Source organism: Semicossyphus pulcher, unplaced genomic scaffold (assembly GCF_022749685.1).
Source record: "Semicossyphus pulcher isolate SPU_LCO1_2020_fin unplaced genomic scaffold, fSemPul1.0.p SCAF_4, whole genome shotgun sequence".
Lineage (NCBI taxonomy): Eukaryota > Metazoa > Chordata > Actinopteri > Labriformes > Labridae > Semicossyphus > Semicossyphus pulcher.
The window spans coordinates 20,148,561-20,165,445 of record NW_027211715.1 but is presented as its reverse complement, the minus strand read 5'-3'; the positions used below and the strand labels follow the sequence as shown (position 1 = coordinate 20,165,445).

The following is a 16,885-nucleotide window of genomic DNA, read 5'->3' as shown; positions in this document are numbered from 1 at the left end:
TCTATAATAACTTTCAAATTGTAATTTTAAAGCTCCTGTGAGGAGTTTTTTGCAGGTTATGAAACAGACTTTAATTAATTCTGATGACTCTGTATGACCTACAAAAGCAAAGCAGACCATCAGCCACAAGATTGATTATTTCTAGACAGTTATTTTTAATGCCTGAAACCGCTGGCGGGGGGGTAGGTGTCAGACGAGGTGATTAACTGCACGCTTCCTTTGTTTACATTTTACAGAGCAAACATTTAAAGTGAGTGACACATATGACTGCTAAAGAAGGCAGGATGAGATATTTTGTTAAAAACCACCACTTAAGCATGTACAGGACAAAATCAGCAAAGAGATAAGAGGTACAGCTTTGTCCACAGGGGGCGCCAAAATCAATACAAACCAAAAGTTCCTCACAGGAGCTTTAAAGTAACCGTAACAGAGTTAAAGGGGTCAATGGACAGATGTTTTTCTAACTAGGTCACATGACTTGAGACATAAAATGTTACCTCAGCTCCTCACCAGTGTGAAACAAAAGCCTCTTCATCTAATTCTTTTCACCAACATATTTTGTACATCGCTATTTATCCTTTATGTCTTCCAGGTTAAGGACAGAGTGCACGTGCTGCTCCTGACCGTCATCACCCGAGTCGGCATCGTGGTGTCCCTCGTCTGCCTCACCATCAGCATCTTCACCTTCTGCTTCTTCCGGGGTCTGCAGAGCGACCGCAACACCATCCACAAGAACCTGTGCATCAATCTCTTCATCGCAGAGTTAATATTCCTAATTGGTATCGATATGACCAAACCCTGGGTAAGCCGGAACAATTTCACCCTATTGATCTGCTTTTGATTTATTCCCCCTCGCTTTATCTGCCCTCGCCCCCGGAACAAAACAAAAGACCCTCTCAGAGTGAAATGGATGAGTTTTTAAGCATTGTTTGTTTCTAACCTTCCCTGCTCATCCCTGACATGACATGAGTGGGACAGCACCATTAATATAGATTACTAAGGGGCCGTGTCTTCCGCTTGACAGCTCTTTTTTCCTCTTTCACTTAAAGCCACAGTTGCCATGGCAAAGTCGGCATTTGTACCTTTTTTTTTTCTTCACCTACTTTTCCCTCCAATCTCCTGAAGCACAAAAACAATTTTCTCCATACAGCTGGGAATCAAAGCTGAGCTGTATGATTAAATCTGCTCTAACCTTACAATATGAGCGGCATTTAAATTTCTACAGTGCTGATGGAAAGTTAAACCTGTGCATAGTCGGAGCCCATGTGGTGAATGAATATTCATTACCCTTTTTTCAGCAGTCTCACAAATGTCTGATCCCCTGAATGGGTGAGGCAGCAGCCGGGAAATCTGTCCTTTCTGGGATTCTAATCAAAGCTGAATGTGTGATATACAATTTTCAATAAAGAAAATGCAGTGGGGATACTTCTTTTCATGTTTAAATCATGTTTTTAATCTAAAATGTCCCCTTATTTATAGAAGCTGTGCTTGTTTATCCTTTCTAAATACGTTGTTTTTCTCTCTCAGATTGGATGCGCCATCATCGCGGGGATCCTCCACTTCTTCTTCCTGGCTTCCTTTTCCTGGATGTGTCTTGAAGGGGTCCAGCTGTACCTCATGCTCGTGGAGGTCTTTGAGAGCGAATACTCGCGGAAAAAGTACTACTACGTGTCGGGTTACCTCTTCCCCGCCATTGTGGTCGGCGTCTCCGCAGCCATCGACTACGGCAGCTACGGGACGGAGAAAGCGTAAGTGCAACTTTGCGAACAAATCCTTGGAAATGCAGAGCAGACACGCCGGATGCCTCTGTGCGCGGGGGCTCACCTGCTGTGTCTGTGTGTGGCAGCTTCTGAAAAGAAATCTACTCATCATTTCTGCCAGCGCCTTATGCGCCTCCCCGGAGACTACCACCAAAACATTTGAGCTCCTTTCACCGGGGTTGGACAGCTGCTCAATTTTTTATGTCATTTGAAAGTGGCTGACAGACTCAACACTGTGGTTTCAGGGGGGCCGCGGCTACATTAATGCCTTTCTGCTTAAAGACCCTCCTGTGACCTCTTGTTTGTAAATGCTCTCTTAAAGAGGAGAGCACTGTGCAGAAAAAGGCTTTTACATAGATTAATGGCCAGATCTCAGCTTAGAACAAGCTATCAAGAGGGGCTACTTAGGGTCGCCTTTCTGTGTTGTACGGCTGTATTAATGTTCGACCTGTGAAAGGAGCAATTAAACCACACAGAGGGAAATATTGAGGAGAAATTACACTAAAAAAATGTGTTTATTTCCTTACATATTAAGAAAACACTGCTGTTTTAAAAATGCTGCTTTCCTAAGCTAAAGTGTGTGTTTCTTTGTCACAGGTGCTGGCTAAGTGTGGACAATCACTTCATATGGAGCTTTATAGGACCTGTCACCTTTATCATCATGGTAAGCCGTTTTATTTTCCTTTGAATACTGAGAGCGACGGAGTGAGGCAGGGACTGAGAGGCAGAGATGAAAGAGATGAAGGAGACAGATAAAGGAAGCACGATAGTTGAACTGAAGGAAGAGTCAGCTGGATTTTTTTACCCTGCTCCTCAGTGATGACAGGTTAATTTTGCACCAAAGACAGATTTTGGAAGCATTCGACACTTCTCTCTGCCTCTCACCTGCTGACAAGGATCAGGATGCGATAGTGTTCTTTAACCTCTCTCTCACACAACTCCCATGAAGTCTCACATTACGGACATCGCTGAATGACCTTCAAGTTATGATAAAGGACTTAAAAAAGGTGTTCTTACCAAACACTGTAAGACTGTTACATTTTTAGATCCCTCTCCACCACTGCATCAGCCTCCGTGTGTGTTTTCTACCTTTAGTAAACAGCAGAAGAAGAAAAGCAAAGGCACCTCTCTGTTTGGTCAAGGACCGTCAGGGTGAAGGACATACAGGATATCATAATGACATATGTCCCATTGAGGCATGCAATTATTTACTGGTCATGACATTATTATCTCCTGCTCCATCAGAGAGGCTCAGAAGAATGAGACCTCAGGGAGTCTTGCCTCCCTGTGCACAAAAAAAAAACCTGAAATAGCAGGTGGTATTCCTCAGATATATCCTCCCAGCCCAACGCGCCGCATATTGCTTTGCCCCCATGCACACCGAGGGATGAGGAAGCTCGACAAACTTGTCTCACTGCTGTGCGAGCGAGGATGGGTGGTGTTTGTTCAGCGCTGTGTTCATTACCCAGCATAATGGTCGGTACTGTATCTACAGATGCGGTGACCTCTGTTGAACATCAAACTGACACAGAAAATATACCGGAGAGAAGGGGGCACCCATGTCAAATTCCAGCGAGCCATTTGCAGAGGACCAGGAGCTTTCAAAGTAAAGATATAGCACGGCTCTTTGTCTGTGCGGTAACAGAATAAATAAAAGACGAATCCGCTCGCCGGACTGCATTTCACAGCTTTCACAAAGAGAGACATCGCCCGCTCCGTGTAGCATTTAAAAATGGAGGAGAAGGCGCACAGAAGTCCTGTATCAGATTGGAATGCCTTTGAGTAAATGTCGCGACGCCTGTTTCTTTTTTGTTTTCGCTCCTTGTTTTTTTAGCTCAACACCCGCCTTGAACGTGTGAGCTTATAATTGAGGAAAAAGCTAACATGGTATTAAAACAAACATACATTTCTCCCTGTCTCAGCAAATGCTCCGTCAGCCACACAGGAATATGTTTCCTCTCCCTAAATTGGGGCCTCATTGTTTTCCAATCGCAGCGTTGCTTCTGTTATGATTTGCATGAAAAATGCGTCTGCGGTGGAAATGATGATCAGGATCCCGGCGGTGATGACCGCAGAGATAGAATCATGACCCCGTGAGGAGCTAATGTATTGTAGCAGAGCTAATGTGTGACAGGAATGAGGTTCTGCAGCAGTGGCTCAGGCATCGCGCACCGCTCCTCTGATTCGGTGCAACAATTGACTCAAAAAGACAAAGTACTGTGGAAAGGGGCATCTCAGGGGAGCGTGCAGGAGCAAGGTTTGTCTACACCATCCGTGACCCTGGTTTCTCTACAAATTGGCTGTGTCCTTGTCAATGAGGGAGAGAGGAAGAGAGGGGGAGAACAGGCACATGAGCAAGAGAAAAGGAGAGAAAATATTGCTGCCTCGGCTCCTGTTTGAGTCCCAACCCGCCACCCAAGCAATGTTTGTGCCAACTAACATTGGTTTAAACCGAGGGTGGTCATGCTTTTTTCTTATCCTTTTGTTTCTTCTGTCTTTTTTCTTGCTTTTCCTGTTGTTTTTTCTCGTCTCCTGGCTGAAACGGGCCCTAAATACAGACGAAAACAAAAGCTGGAGGAAGGCATTTAGATCCATGTTCTCAGGCTGAGGTTGCCCTGTCTCTGGGCACAGGGGGTATTAGCTCCATGAAAGAGGAACATGGAAGTAATGAGTGGTGGGGGGGAGCCATTAGTATGCTTGAGATAGCTTCAACACAAGGCCTCTTGGATCATGACACGTCGCAAGCAGTTCTTATCATCTGGACAGCTCCATCTGCACCTTTAATATTTTATCCCTGGCAGTTCATTTGGAGTTCAGTGTGTACACACACAGTCCACTTCAGAAAAAAAGCTTTCTCCTCAGTCCCAGTGTGGCGAGGTGCTTCTGCATGGCTTGCACCGATGATTCAGAGACAGAGTGAAGGATAGAGGCAAGACAGCTCCGCTCCTGCAAAGGGGGGATCCCCCCAGGAAGGGCTGCGAAAGCATGTAGGTGGGGGTGGGAACATGTGCCGTGCAGCTAGGTTGCTTTAAAGTACTGCGTCCCTCTCCTCTGTCTCATTGGATCCATGTCACCACTCCAGGCTGTGTGAAAGGCTTTTTGAAAAGTCCTCGCCCTCCCTGTCCCGCCCCCCTCCCCCACTGTCTGACTCATGCAGGCGACTGATAGAAATAATGGCTGATAGCTGCGAAACAAAACATAGTTTCAGTGCCGTCTGTGATATAAAAGAAGGTTCGTGATTTTTTTTTTCTTTCCCTCGCTCTCTTTTACTGCCTGGGTTATTGTGCACGGCTCCATGAGCTGATTGCATGTGGAGGGGTGATGTATTGATCACAGGCAGCCTTTTGATAGCAGCGTGCACCAGAACACAGAGAATTTCTGTTCGAGAGTGAATGTCCGTGGTCTGAGTCCAGCTCTCAAAGGTCATTCATTTATTTCATGCCCTCATGCTGGCTATGCGTCTCCTTTTTTCCCGCTCCACAATGTTTTTCTCGTTCTATAGACAACACAACGCCGAAACGCTCACCTGGAAGAAGCTTTTGTCCGTGCAAATGTGTGTTGCTTTTTATTGTTACGCACATGCCGCGGAAACAGGAGCTTGAATGTAGTTTTTTGTGCCGTATTTTTATTCCTCTGTTCCTTTGACATGCACTATTGGAGGCACACATTTAACATTTTCCTGTCTTAGATATTCCTCGACATTATTCATACATGCCTGGCCCGCAGTCTGAACACAGTCTGCCTCCTCCGCTGCGAGTGCATGTACATGCTGTGTCAGGGACTAGTTTGCCCCAGAATAAATGTTTTTTTGAAGTAAATTATTTGAAGCGGCTCCTTGCTGGCCCATCCAGCCTTTGTGTCTCTAAATCACGCTATTGATTTTTAAGGTACCGAATAAACGCGCTGAGAAACACAGCGCACAGTATCCTTGTCTCAACCTGATATGTGCCACCGGCTCCCTTAAGATTTAATACATTAAAACAAGCAACAAACACCACCCCCCTCTTTTCCACCCTCCTCTTTCTCTCTCTGCTTTCATCTGTCCACAATAAGAATCGACCAAATATACCATGTTCCCTCAAGCCTTTTATAGCTAGTTATGCCTTATAATATTTCACTATGTGCATAAAATGATATGCAGTTGTTTCCTACAACAAGACGTTCTCTTATTCCTCCTCCTGCGTTGCCAGGCGGCTGCTGCTGCCCGTTTCTTCCGTCTTTCTCTTTTTTTTTACTCTGATGGATTTCAATGCATTTCCATGCTCTTATTGATATAGAATGACACTAAATTTGGCGCCAGCCGGACCGTCTGAGGCGGGCTGTAATGATAGATGTTTATTGGATTAGTCTATGGACATGCGGAGATTTGAAGGCTCTCCACTTTTAATACTTATAGGCAAATTAACAGTTCTCTGTGTGTGTCTGCTGTATCCTCCCTCGTTCATCTTCATGTATTAACACTGCCATTACTCTGTTTTGACAGCTCAATCTCATCTTCCTGGTCATCACAATGTACAAAATGGTGAAGCACTCCACCACCCTGAAACCAGACTCCAGCCGACTGGAGAATATAAAGTAAGTAAAGGGTCGCATGCTGAACCCCCACATTCTCCTGCTTATCGGCAGTGTAACACTGCTGCTGTTCTCACACTACCCCCAGGAAAGCTAAGGCTCTTTTACTCTTAGGTAATGATTTTTTTTACCTTATAATGTTCATGGGAAAATGCATTACCTCCCCACCTCCGAGCCAAATTGAAGCACTGGAGTAGCCAGTGACATTATAATATAGTTTTGGGAATAATTCAGATCAGATGGAGCTTTTAATTATCGTGACTCCAAATGTTTTAGTTTCTCAGACAGACTTCTGGTATGACTTTGCCGTCACGATGACTTTGCAGACTTTATGAGTCGTCTTGTTCGTCCTTTTGTTGTTTCGCTCGCAGCCGCCGGCCGCAGAATTGCACTGGCATGACACACATCACTCTCAAGGCTGCGACCTAACTATGCGCTGTTCGCTCTGCAGAGGGTGGGGTAGCGGCGTAACAGCTTCCATGTGTGTTTGCCGCTGGAACATGTCAAACCTCTTTTTAAAAAATCCCAGCGTCAAATCCCAGAAAAGAAAAAAAATTCCTTCCCTGACCACCCGACCACCAGCCCTTGTGATTTAGGCTCTCTGTGTCGCCTCAGCATTTATGACGCGTCGTGCTTTGGGAAAGAGAAGCAATGTTTTCTGAAGCACTAATTGTTTTGTTTTTTTGCACAAAACCAGATTTATTGCTGCTTTCTGCAGCCTGAATCCAAGGCCTCTTTCAGTTAGGGTTATTTGGTTTTGTTGCTCACAGCCCCATGTCAGTTTGCACAAATACGTGACGTGCTTCAGCCTCCAGCAGTCTGTGCAGGAGCAGCAGTGCTGCTATTTCCATCCAGTGTTTGTTATTTCTCATTTTTCCTTAATGAATGTGTCCGACACTACAGCACTGTGGTAAAACTGCAATCAGGAAGAACAGTCAGCAAACGGCGTATTTAGACTGCTTGGTTTATTTGAGATCGACTACTCCCTTATCAAGGCGACCACAACAGAACACACTGACCCACCATGGTGGCGCTTTGATTGGTGTGCGTTTGTACTCGGGAGCTTTAAACTGCAGAACTACACTGTGTATTAATAGCTGTTTCCTTGTGGTGCGTCTCTTTGTGTTTCTTGTGCCAGAGTCTGGTCTGAATTTCAGTGTCACTGCATGTTGCATGTGAAAGCAAAGTTAACGCACAGCCTCTCCTCTCTCCTCTGCTGTCCTTCTCCTCCTCTCTCTGTCCTGGTGATCCACACCAGTAATTACCGCGTGTGTGACGGCTACTATAATACAGATTTGCCGGGGTAAGCTTTTTACCGCACAACTCAGACTGTTTTACCCACACTACAACACCACCGCCCACGCATACAGTAGCATAAATGCTAATTCCACCACAGCCAATGTGCTCCCACCAAATGCTTTTCACTGAATTTTCTAATTGAATCATCAACAGCAAGAAAAAAACACACACACACACACACAACTCTCAGTTCTTGTTAGATCCTTAATTTTATTGCCTCTCGTGATTCCCCCCTTTGGATCAAAGTTGAAGATATCTCCCTCAAATGTCGTGTAACCCACGCTGTGATGCGCTCTGATCTAATTGTGTTTCTCTCTTCCTGCTTATCATGCTCTCTAGCTATGAAGATAATAAACGGTTTATCAAGTAAGGACATGTTGCCCAGAAGTGTCAGCTTCTAGTTTATTCTCTCTCTCTCTCTTCCTTTTTCTGTCTATCACCGCTTCATCCTCTCTAAAACGGCAGCTTTAGAGCTACTCATCCACCGTCCTTGTGTTCACCACGTCCATCATCTTGAAATCCAGTGTTGTTGCTGTTGTTTTTCGTGGTGTGTTTGAGCGTTAAACTGTGACCGCTGCTGGTGTCTGAAGGCTCCACAGGACCTTCACACACGAGGCGGCACACCTGGTTTTTTTATCCTTGAACTCTTTCCACGTTCTCCGGATCTCACACTCGCACACGATATCGTTAGCTTATTAAACTCTCTGATTATGCTGCTATGTTTGTTTTAACATAGAGAGTTATCTACATAAAAGCAGATCAGGTTTTGCTTCCTTCTTGTCTTTACGAGTGTGTGTGGATGGAGGGGAGGGGACAGTGGGGAAAGGGCACAGTTGTTGTCGTTTTGTTTTCCTGCAGCTTTTTCCTAGTTTTTGCCATTGTGATGGTGCCTCCAACTCCCACTCATGCTCCTGCCCGGATCACTAAACGCCTCTCACGCTGCATTCGCCCTCTTCTCTGTGTTTGTCTTTGCCCGTCCTTCAGGTCCTGGGTCATGGGTGCCTTTGCTTTGCTGTGTCTGCTGGGTCTCACGTGGTCCTTCGGCCTCTTCTTCATCAACGAGGCCTCGATCGTCATGGCGTACCTCTTTACCATATTCAACACCTTCCAAGGAATGTTTATCTTCATCTTCCACTGCCTCCTCCAGAAAAAAGTAAGTTCCTTGTGAATTTTCTTTTCAAGGTGAAGCGCTGCTGAATGTGAAAAAGACCTTCACAGCGGCGTGAAGAATTCACAAAGCGCTCCGTGCTGATATAAAGAACAAACACGGCCCTGCCTTGAGGTCTTTCACTAACTCCTATGTAAAGTCAACAATGTATGTAAACACGCGGCTGTTTGCTCTCGCAGGTCCGCAAAGAGTACAGCAAGTGCTTCCGCCACACGTACTGCTGCGGAGGGCTGCCGACCGAGAGCTCACACGGCTCTGCAAAGACTTCAACCACACGGACCAGCGCACGCTATTCCTCGGGTACACAGGTAGACCAGCCGCTTCACACAGCCCCAGACTCTCAGAGTGTCAAAACACATACACACACACACACTCATCACACGGCTCATTGTTAATGTTTAAAGCTAAAAAAGAAACACGCACATTGTGTGTTTTAGCTTCAGAGGTAGATCAAGAGACACAAACATTATGCCACATTTTACAAGCAGCATCTGCTGTACTGCATGAGTACCTTTCTGCTGTTCTGCCCCCCTTTAGCGCTCGCTTTTATCCTTTTCTCACTAACGTCATGTGCATGGGAAGTAGTACTGCGCTGCTTAAAGAGCATTGCAAGCACATTTTACTATGGGGGGAAGCCCAAATTGAAAGAAAAACACATTTGCTGTATCCCTTTCTGAGTTAAACGCTAATAGGCCTTATTAGACGACATAAGAGAAACACCACTATCACGCTTCCACCTCCAGCCGCATCCAAGGTGCTTGTGATTGGAGATGAAGTCGTGTAATAGTTCCCTTTTGAAAGATACACACAGAGAAAAGGAGCGTTAGTTCTGTCCCTGCCTCCCTGCATACTAGTCGGTGGTTTGTACGTAGCGAAGAAATGGACGTTGATCTGAAAGGTGAGCGGGCTTGTTTAAAGTCCTAATGACTGTCCCTTGTTGACCTGACAGAGTCGTATCAGGAGAATGTGGAATGACACCGTAAGAAAGCAATCTGAGTCCTCCTTTATCTCAGGTGACATCAACAGCACCTCCACCCTTAACCAAGGTCAGTTCACGCCTCGTTCCTCTCACACCTATGCACACATTTCATCATCCAGCTAAAAATACACCTCCTTCAAGTTCCAATGATCTCGCACGGGCCAAAGAGAAAGCTCGCTCTGGTAATCAGAATGAATGCCTTCAGCTCGAAAAGACAGAGCAGGACGGCAAATAAGACGGAGGAGGTAAAAAAAGATTCAGGCCTTTAGTCTGGTCTCTCTGTTCTGCCAGCAGAGGATTACAAAAATCCGTCCTCAAATACCGTGCGCTGTCATCCTGGCCGGTAACGTCACTCTCAAATTGGGGCAAGGCTAGAGGAGCGTTTTTTTCTTTAAGTGCTGCCTGTCCAAAGTTTAAACCCGGGCTCAGGGGAAACGCAGACAAAAGTAAAAACAGGGGTCGGAAAAAAAGTTTATTTTAGGAAAATCTTAACACGCAGAGAGAGGCCATTTGTTGCCTGGCATATAAGGTGACCTCTGTTACTTTACAGGGGGATTTGTGAGGGAGGGAGCAGAGAAAAACTGTCATTTATTATTTAGCTTGAGCACAAATATGATGATGAGAAGATGATGTTCAACTCTGGGTGACCCGGAGTGCTTAGTGTGTTGTTAGGCTTTCTGCTGCCTCCGAAATGGCTTTCCAAGCATGCAAGGGGAAAGAGGGTTTACGCCGAGCTAGTTTAACTCCACTGACTCCTCTGCTCTTTTCCTCCTCTGCTCTTTGCTGTCACTTCCTGCGAATTAAAACATCACACCTGAGGCTTGGAAGCACATTTTGACACTCTGATGCATCCGTAGCAATATAGAAGTGGGGCTTTTTTAACCGTTTCCTCCACCATGTTAATGCGGAGGTTGGATATTGATCACTCCGGGGTGTAGCAGCCTAGTTACCCTGTGGAGTCGGTGCACTAAAGGAGGGCTCTATCTCCTGGAAGCACTTCCCTGTCATTAAAAACATCCCTGGAGACCTCCCAACATGACAGATGGCATTTAGCACAGGTGATAAATGGCAGTGGAAATGCCTCAGATCCTTAAAACACACCGCAAGCTGGAGGGGGGAAAAAACCGACAGGAAACGGACAAATCTAAATAAAGATTCTGATATGAGAACTTGGAGGGATTCGGCTCTTTGTATTAAGGGAGATTTAATATTTGGACCTGGTTCAAACAGTAAAACCTCCCTCCATTCAGAGACATGCAGGGTGCTATTATTGACAAATGATTTTGCTCAAAATGAAAATATGACTCAGGAAATTGAGATGACAGGATGCAATAATGAGCTCAGATGGTTGGGACGTTGTTTAAGAATAATTGGGTTACGAATGATCTGCAATCCACATCACAAATGAGTTTGGAAAATTAAATAAAAAAACAAGCTGCGACTTAAAAGCTGTTTAATGTGAGGAAGGGAGGAAAAAAAGTGTTTTTTGGCACATGCAGAAGTAGCTTGTCTCCTGCCTCACCCTGGGTGCATCTCAAACTTTGTTCTCCGTTCACGACTTGAAAATAAACAGCCTAGATTCAGATGTTTGGCAGACACACTGGATGACCCCACAGCCTCAATATACTTGCTAAGAATGTCCTTCATCTCTTCATGAAACTTTCATTCACTGTCGCCAAACTTATCTCCTCTTCTGTCTCGCCTATCCAGGAATGACCGGGAACTATCTACTAACAAATCCTCTCCTTCGACCACAAGGCACTAACAACCCTTATAACACCTTACTGGCTGAGACAGTCGTATGTAACACCCCCACGGCTCCAGTGTTTAACTCGCCAGGTGTGCTTACTTAATTCTTTCAGCCTTTTCTTCTCTGTCTTCCTCTCCCTCTTTGTCTCTTCAGCTGAGTTTAAACGCAGACCAAATGGAGAGCAGGAAGTTGTGCAGTATCGCCTTTCCTTCTGAATCATTGTCTCCCATATACTTGATACAGTGCACACTGTGCTCGTGTGTGTGGCACACACAGACAGTGTACATTATATGTGTGTGTGGGAAAAAAACGCACGTTTTCATGTAGGACAGGGAGGTTTGCGGTCGGTCTCGATCCACCCACTGGGCTCTCATGTTTCCCTTATCCAAACTGTGAGCGGGACATAATGATTAAGAAGGGAAGGAGATACTACATCTTCTGTTGAGATAATGTAAACAGTGGTGTAGAGCTAACGCTGTAGTGTAAACTGAAAGATTATTAAGATTTATGCTCTGGAATTTATCAGGTTAGTCCTTATTTTCTGTAGTTTGGAGGTTTTCTCTGTTACACCTCAAGAAAAAAAAAAGAGGGTTGCTTAATTCAGAAGTGCTTCATGCAGCGTCTGTATAGATTTTCCCATGAATAGCCTAATAATTAGATCTCAATAGCACATGGCATTTACGCATATTATGTCTTCTCTATATTGAAAGTGAAATGGCATCTGTGTGATGTTCTGTGCTTTTCCCTTGTGCTTCCTCTAGTGACCTACAGAGAGACAAGTATGGGAGTAAAACTTAACTTTGCCTATCAAATGTAAATTTTTTTCAGCATGCTTATTAAAAAAACAACCAAAACCTCCCCCCCGGCACAATCACTGGTTTAATTTAGGCCATTAACACACACTCAGTGAGCAAGTGGTTCACAAAATTATCAACCTGAATTCTCCTCAAATGTAAAGAGAAACAAAAAAAGACTTCAGCTGAAGTAAAGGATCTTTAGCCCGTTACTCTGCTTCTCTCTCTTCGGCTTAATTTGTTTTTAACCCCCTAAAATGTGTTGCTTTTTGGCAGAAAGGAACACCTATCAGAGAAGTTTATTTTCTTTTCTTTATATCCCAAAATGACTGTCCTACTTTGGCATCCGGCAGTCTCAGTTTCCAGTAGTATTCCCCTCACACCTCCGTGGACACTAAACTGCCTCCTAGCAGGCGTAAACACGTGGACGTCATGGCAGCAGCTGTTTAATTCTCCCTTATTCTCCTCCTCTTGTCTAATCTAATAATCTCTGTTAAACTGCCCTCATAACCTTCCTCCAACAATCACAAAGACTCCCCTCATTTCGGACAAAGACAAACGTTCCCATTCGTCTTAATCCTCATTTTTTACATGTGTTGTTCTACGAGGAGGCCATGTTAGCCATATAGATCGCATTTTTCCTTTATCTGCTCCCTCAATCATGGCATAACTAACATTTATCCCTTTTTGCTGCTGTTATCCGTGACCTCCATGCTTAGAGAAATTCCTAACATGACTGCATCTGACCTCTGCAGCGGCTGTGTTATTCTTCAGCTGTGCTGCTACAGACCGGGGTCTCGCTGGGAACTGTCACTGTGACGGATGCCAAGTGCTGGGCTGCGGGCAAGCTCTGACCTTTGCCAGCTCTGGGTACACAAGCTGCCCGCTAATGGACAGAAAAGTGTATCGACACAAACAAACAAAAACGTACACAAAAAGGAGCCTTTGGCGTTTATTTGTAAAAGTAAAAGCTATTTTAATGCTTGTTTGTTTCATTTGCTGAACCCTTGCTCTTGCTAAGTTGCAGACTTTAATTTGTGTTTTGTTCTTTTGAGTGATTCTTCTTCATGTTACAATAAATCATTTTACTTTCTTTTGTACATCAGCTGCTCTTAGACCAGATAGCCTGAGCAGACAGACATGATGTGAGTTGTCTAAAGTGAGTCTTTTCACCTGCTGTGTGTGGTGATGGTGGAGTGCTGCTTGTGGGCTCCCCTTGTAGTGAGAACAAAGATGGCTGTCCCATGTTGATACATGACTACTTTCCCTTTCTGTCTGTGTCATCTTTTCCCATCTCTGTCCTTTTTTCTTTCCCTTGGCACATCCAAACTATTAGTTGCTAGAAAAACCTGTAAGTGTTGTAGCTTGCCCGTTTGTGGCCTCATACCTGTGGACATCTACTCCTGCCTGGTGTGTTGTGATGGTGGTTACTGTTTCAGTGCGTTTTTTAATGTTGTTTGGGATCCTTCTCATTGCTTTGTCACTTTTGTGGCAGACTAAAAAGCACAATGCTCTGCTTATTCTGAAGAAAGGGAAAGTCCAAATGTATACGTGAGAAAGTAAAATGATTTCTCATTGCAATGATGCATGCTTATACTCTGTCTGTTGAGGATTGTGCCTTACTAACAGATTTACGGCATGGCCTAATTTGAGTCTTCCATGTGAAAGTGCATCCTGAACAGCATTAAACTTGTGTTTCTCTCCTAAATAGTTCTCGATGTTGACTAATATAAACTCCCCTCACGTGTTCCTCTCTTTGCAGGGCACTCACTGAACAATGCGGTGAGGGATACAAGTGCAATGGATACACTACCGCTAAATGGTAACTTTAACAATAGCTACTCTCTGCGCAATGGGGACTTTGGCGACAGTGTGCAGGTAGTAGACTGCGGCCTCAGTCTGGACGATGCTGCCTTTGAGAAAATGATCATCTCTGAGCTAGTACACAACAACCTGCGTGCCTGTAACAAAAGCCACCAACAGCAACAGCAGCAGCACCCCAGTTTACATCACCCGCCCCACCACCAGCAGCACCCGCAGTACCACCATCACCACCACGCGGAGCGGGCTCCGCCCAAGGTGACGGTGGTGGGCGGCAGCAGCAGCGAGGACGACGCTATCGTCGCAGACGCCTCGTCTTTGGTGCACGTGGGTGACACGGTGGGCCTCGAGCTGCACCATCAGCAGGAGCTGGAGGCGCCGCTCATCCCCCAGCGGACTCACTCGCTTCTGTACGCTCCCCAGAAGAAGGTGAGGACCGATGGGGGAGTTGAAACCTTTGTCACCCAGCTGACACCCACCGACCCCGACGAAAGTCTGCAGTCCCCAAACAGAGACTCCTTGTACACTAGTATGCCTAATCTGAGGGACTCTCCGTTACCTGAGAGCAGCCCTGACGTGGTCGAGGACCTGTCCCCCTCCAAGAGGAGCGAGAATGAGGACGTTTACTACAAGAGCATGCCTAACTTAGGAGCTGGCCACCAGCTCCAGGCCTATTACCAGATAGGCAGAGGGAGCAGCGATGGGTACATTATTCCTATCACTACAGAGGGCTGCATCCCCGAGGGCGATGTACGGGAAGGACAGATGCAGCTAGTGACAAGCCTTTAAATGTATTTAAATAATCCCCGAACATCTTCCTGCCCTCTTGCAGCCCTGACCTCTTGGAGGACACACTACTAGTGCAGGGAGGCAAAGTGTTTGTTTTATTTTTGAAGCGACCCTAAAAGCCCCGTCTTACACACTTGTCATTTACAAACCCTCCTCCTCCAGCTGCATCGCCATCACCTTTCCCCCCAACCAAACATGCCACTCTTCCTCCCTTCCCTGCAGACTCGGTGCACAGCGACGGCAGTGCAAAGATTCAGTGAGACTGTACATACAATGCAGAGATGAATTTCAATTTTAAGAGACAAGCCAACTATGTATTAAATGTGCTGCTGCTGTTGAATTAATGAGAATTTTAAGGTACGAAAATTTTAAAAAAAGATGAAAAAAAATGAAACATTACTGGCTACATCAGATCAGCAATTTCCCGGTGAAAAGGTTGTACATACACTCCCCGACATCCTCGTTGAAGCCTGTTTTTTTTTATTGTAAACAACCCGACCCCCTTCCTCCTGGGCCAGGACGTGGACTCTGTTTGTAACATGTTCCTGATCAGACTGTTAGAAAAGGAATATAAAGTCCTGCCCAGCGTCGCCCTCCATCACCATGAAGTTTGGATTGTATAACCACTAGCAATCAAGCCCCTGGCCTTATATTTTCTCAACTGTACATTGAACTGTTGTCAAGGAAAATGGCTCAAATATATATTTTGTTGTATTGCTAGTGTAAAATAAAAAATCATGGGAAGCCGTAAATATGAAGAAACCTTTTAATTGAAAACTTTAACGTTTGAGAGACTATTGTGTAGAAGTTGCACATATGTTATACAGTGTGTTTATGGTTCCAACACTTCATCATGGTAGTATGTTTGAGCTTAAGAAAAGAAAGGAGGATTCAACCAATTACAAAGATGCATCATCACTTTTTCCACTTGTGAACAGTGTTTTTCGCTTATTGAGTTTCATTGATATCGCCCATTGAAACATGTCTATTTGAGTTTGCCAAAGCATCATTACTTTAGTAGAACGGGGGATGCAAAAACCCAGTTGAAGTGATTTATGCATTGCACAGTTTTTTTGTGTAAGTCTGAATGAAATCGATCTTTTTAACAGACACAGCAGAGGGACGGGCGAGCGTCAATGAAACCCACTTTTGACAATAAAGTTTCTATCATAAATGTAGTTCTTCCGCCTGGGTTTGGACATTTTATTTATTGAAATCTTTCCAAAAAATAAACGGGAAATGTGTGAATATTTTCCAGCACTGGTATACATGCTGTACTGTAGCTCATGTTTTCTATGTAAACATGTTACCAAGGGGCTCATCACTTAAGACTGATGTAAAGTTCAACACTTGTTTAACAAATAAAATAAATGTGAGATTTTTTGTCAAATGCCAGTTGCTTTTCAATGGTTTGTGTTTTTGGTACTACGAATTATTTTGCTATGGACAAAAGACACTTTTGACTCAGGTTATAAGTAAGTCCCGAGCACCTTGAGGGGTACGTTTTGTTTTTCCAAGGGATTTATTTTGTTCTGTTTTTTTCTTCAATCGCTGCAGAGTAGAGAGAGCTCATCTCACCGTGTGTGTTAGAGAAGCCAAATCTTTCCATGTGATTCAAAGATGAGAAACTCAGGTAGGAAAATTGCATTGTAAATGTTCCTCTGTGTGGTTGTAACACTAATAAAGGTTCGAAAATGACACTGGTTCACGGCATTGTCCACTTAGTATATTATTGAGTGAGCGCTAGTCCTGGCACCATTAAAAAGAGAACTGCAGGAATCTTGTAAGATGTGGGATTTAATACCGTGTGGGAGTGGAAACATGTCCAAAGACCTAACAAGAGGTCAATGTTACACTTGGCTGCAGTTGTAGAAATATATTACACATAATACGTCCGAGTGTGACACATATTTGCTCTAATTAATGTCTTCTGCTGCTGAAGCCCACAGTCAC

General features: G+C 44.7%; 1 protein-coding gene across 13 annotated transcripts in view; it reads left to right on the top strand.

The window, feature by feature from the left end:
* Positions 1–16,635, top strand: part of adgrl2a (adhesion G protein-coupled receptor L2a) — a 93,282-nt gene extending 76,647 nt beyond the window's left edge. For 3 of the 13 annotated variants that reach the window (XM_069679771.1, XM_069679768.1, XM_069679769.1), the window contains 11 exons: positions 593–802; positions 1,528–1,748; positions 2,358–2,424; positions 6,244–6,335; positions 7,971–7,997; positions 8,616–8,784; positions 8,979–9,107; positions 9,749–9,845; positions 11,489–11,617; positions 12,290–12,307; positions 14,085–16,635. In XM_069679771.1, the coding sequence (XP_069535872.1) occupies positions 593–802; positions 1,528–1,748; positions 2,358–2,424; positions 6,244–6,335; positions 7,971–7,997; positions 8,616–8,784; positions 8,979–9,107; positions 9,749–9,845; positions 11,489–11,617; positions 12,290–12,307; positions 14,085–14,932 (2,007 nt within the window). In that variant the 3' untranslated portion in view covers positions 14,933–16,635. Of the gene's footprint in view, positions 1–592; positions 803–1,527; positions 1,749–2,357; positions 2,425–6,243; positions 6,336–7,970; positions 7,998–8,615; positions 8,785–8,978; positions 9,108–9,748; positions 9,846–11,488; positions 11,618–12,289; positions 12,342–13,428; positions 13,482–14,084 lie in introns of all 13 variants that reach the window. The other 10 variants (XM_069679772.1, XM_069679770.1, XM_069679774.1 and 7 more) reach the window with 9 other exon arrangements.
* Positions 16,636–16,885: the final 250 nt, after the last annotated feature.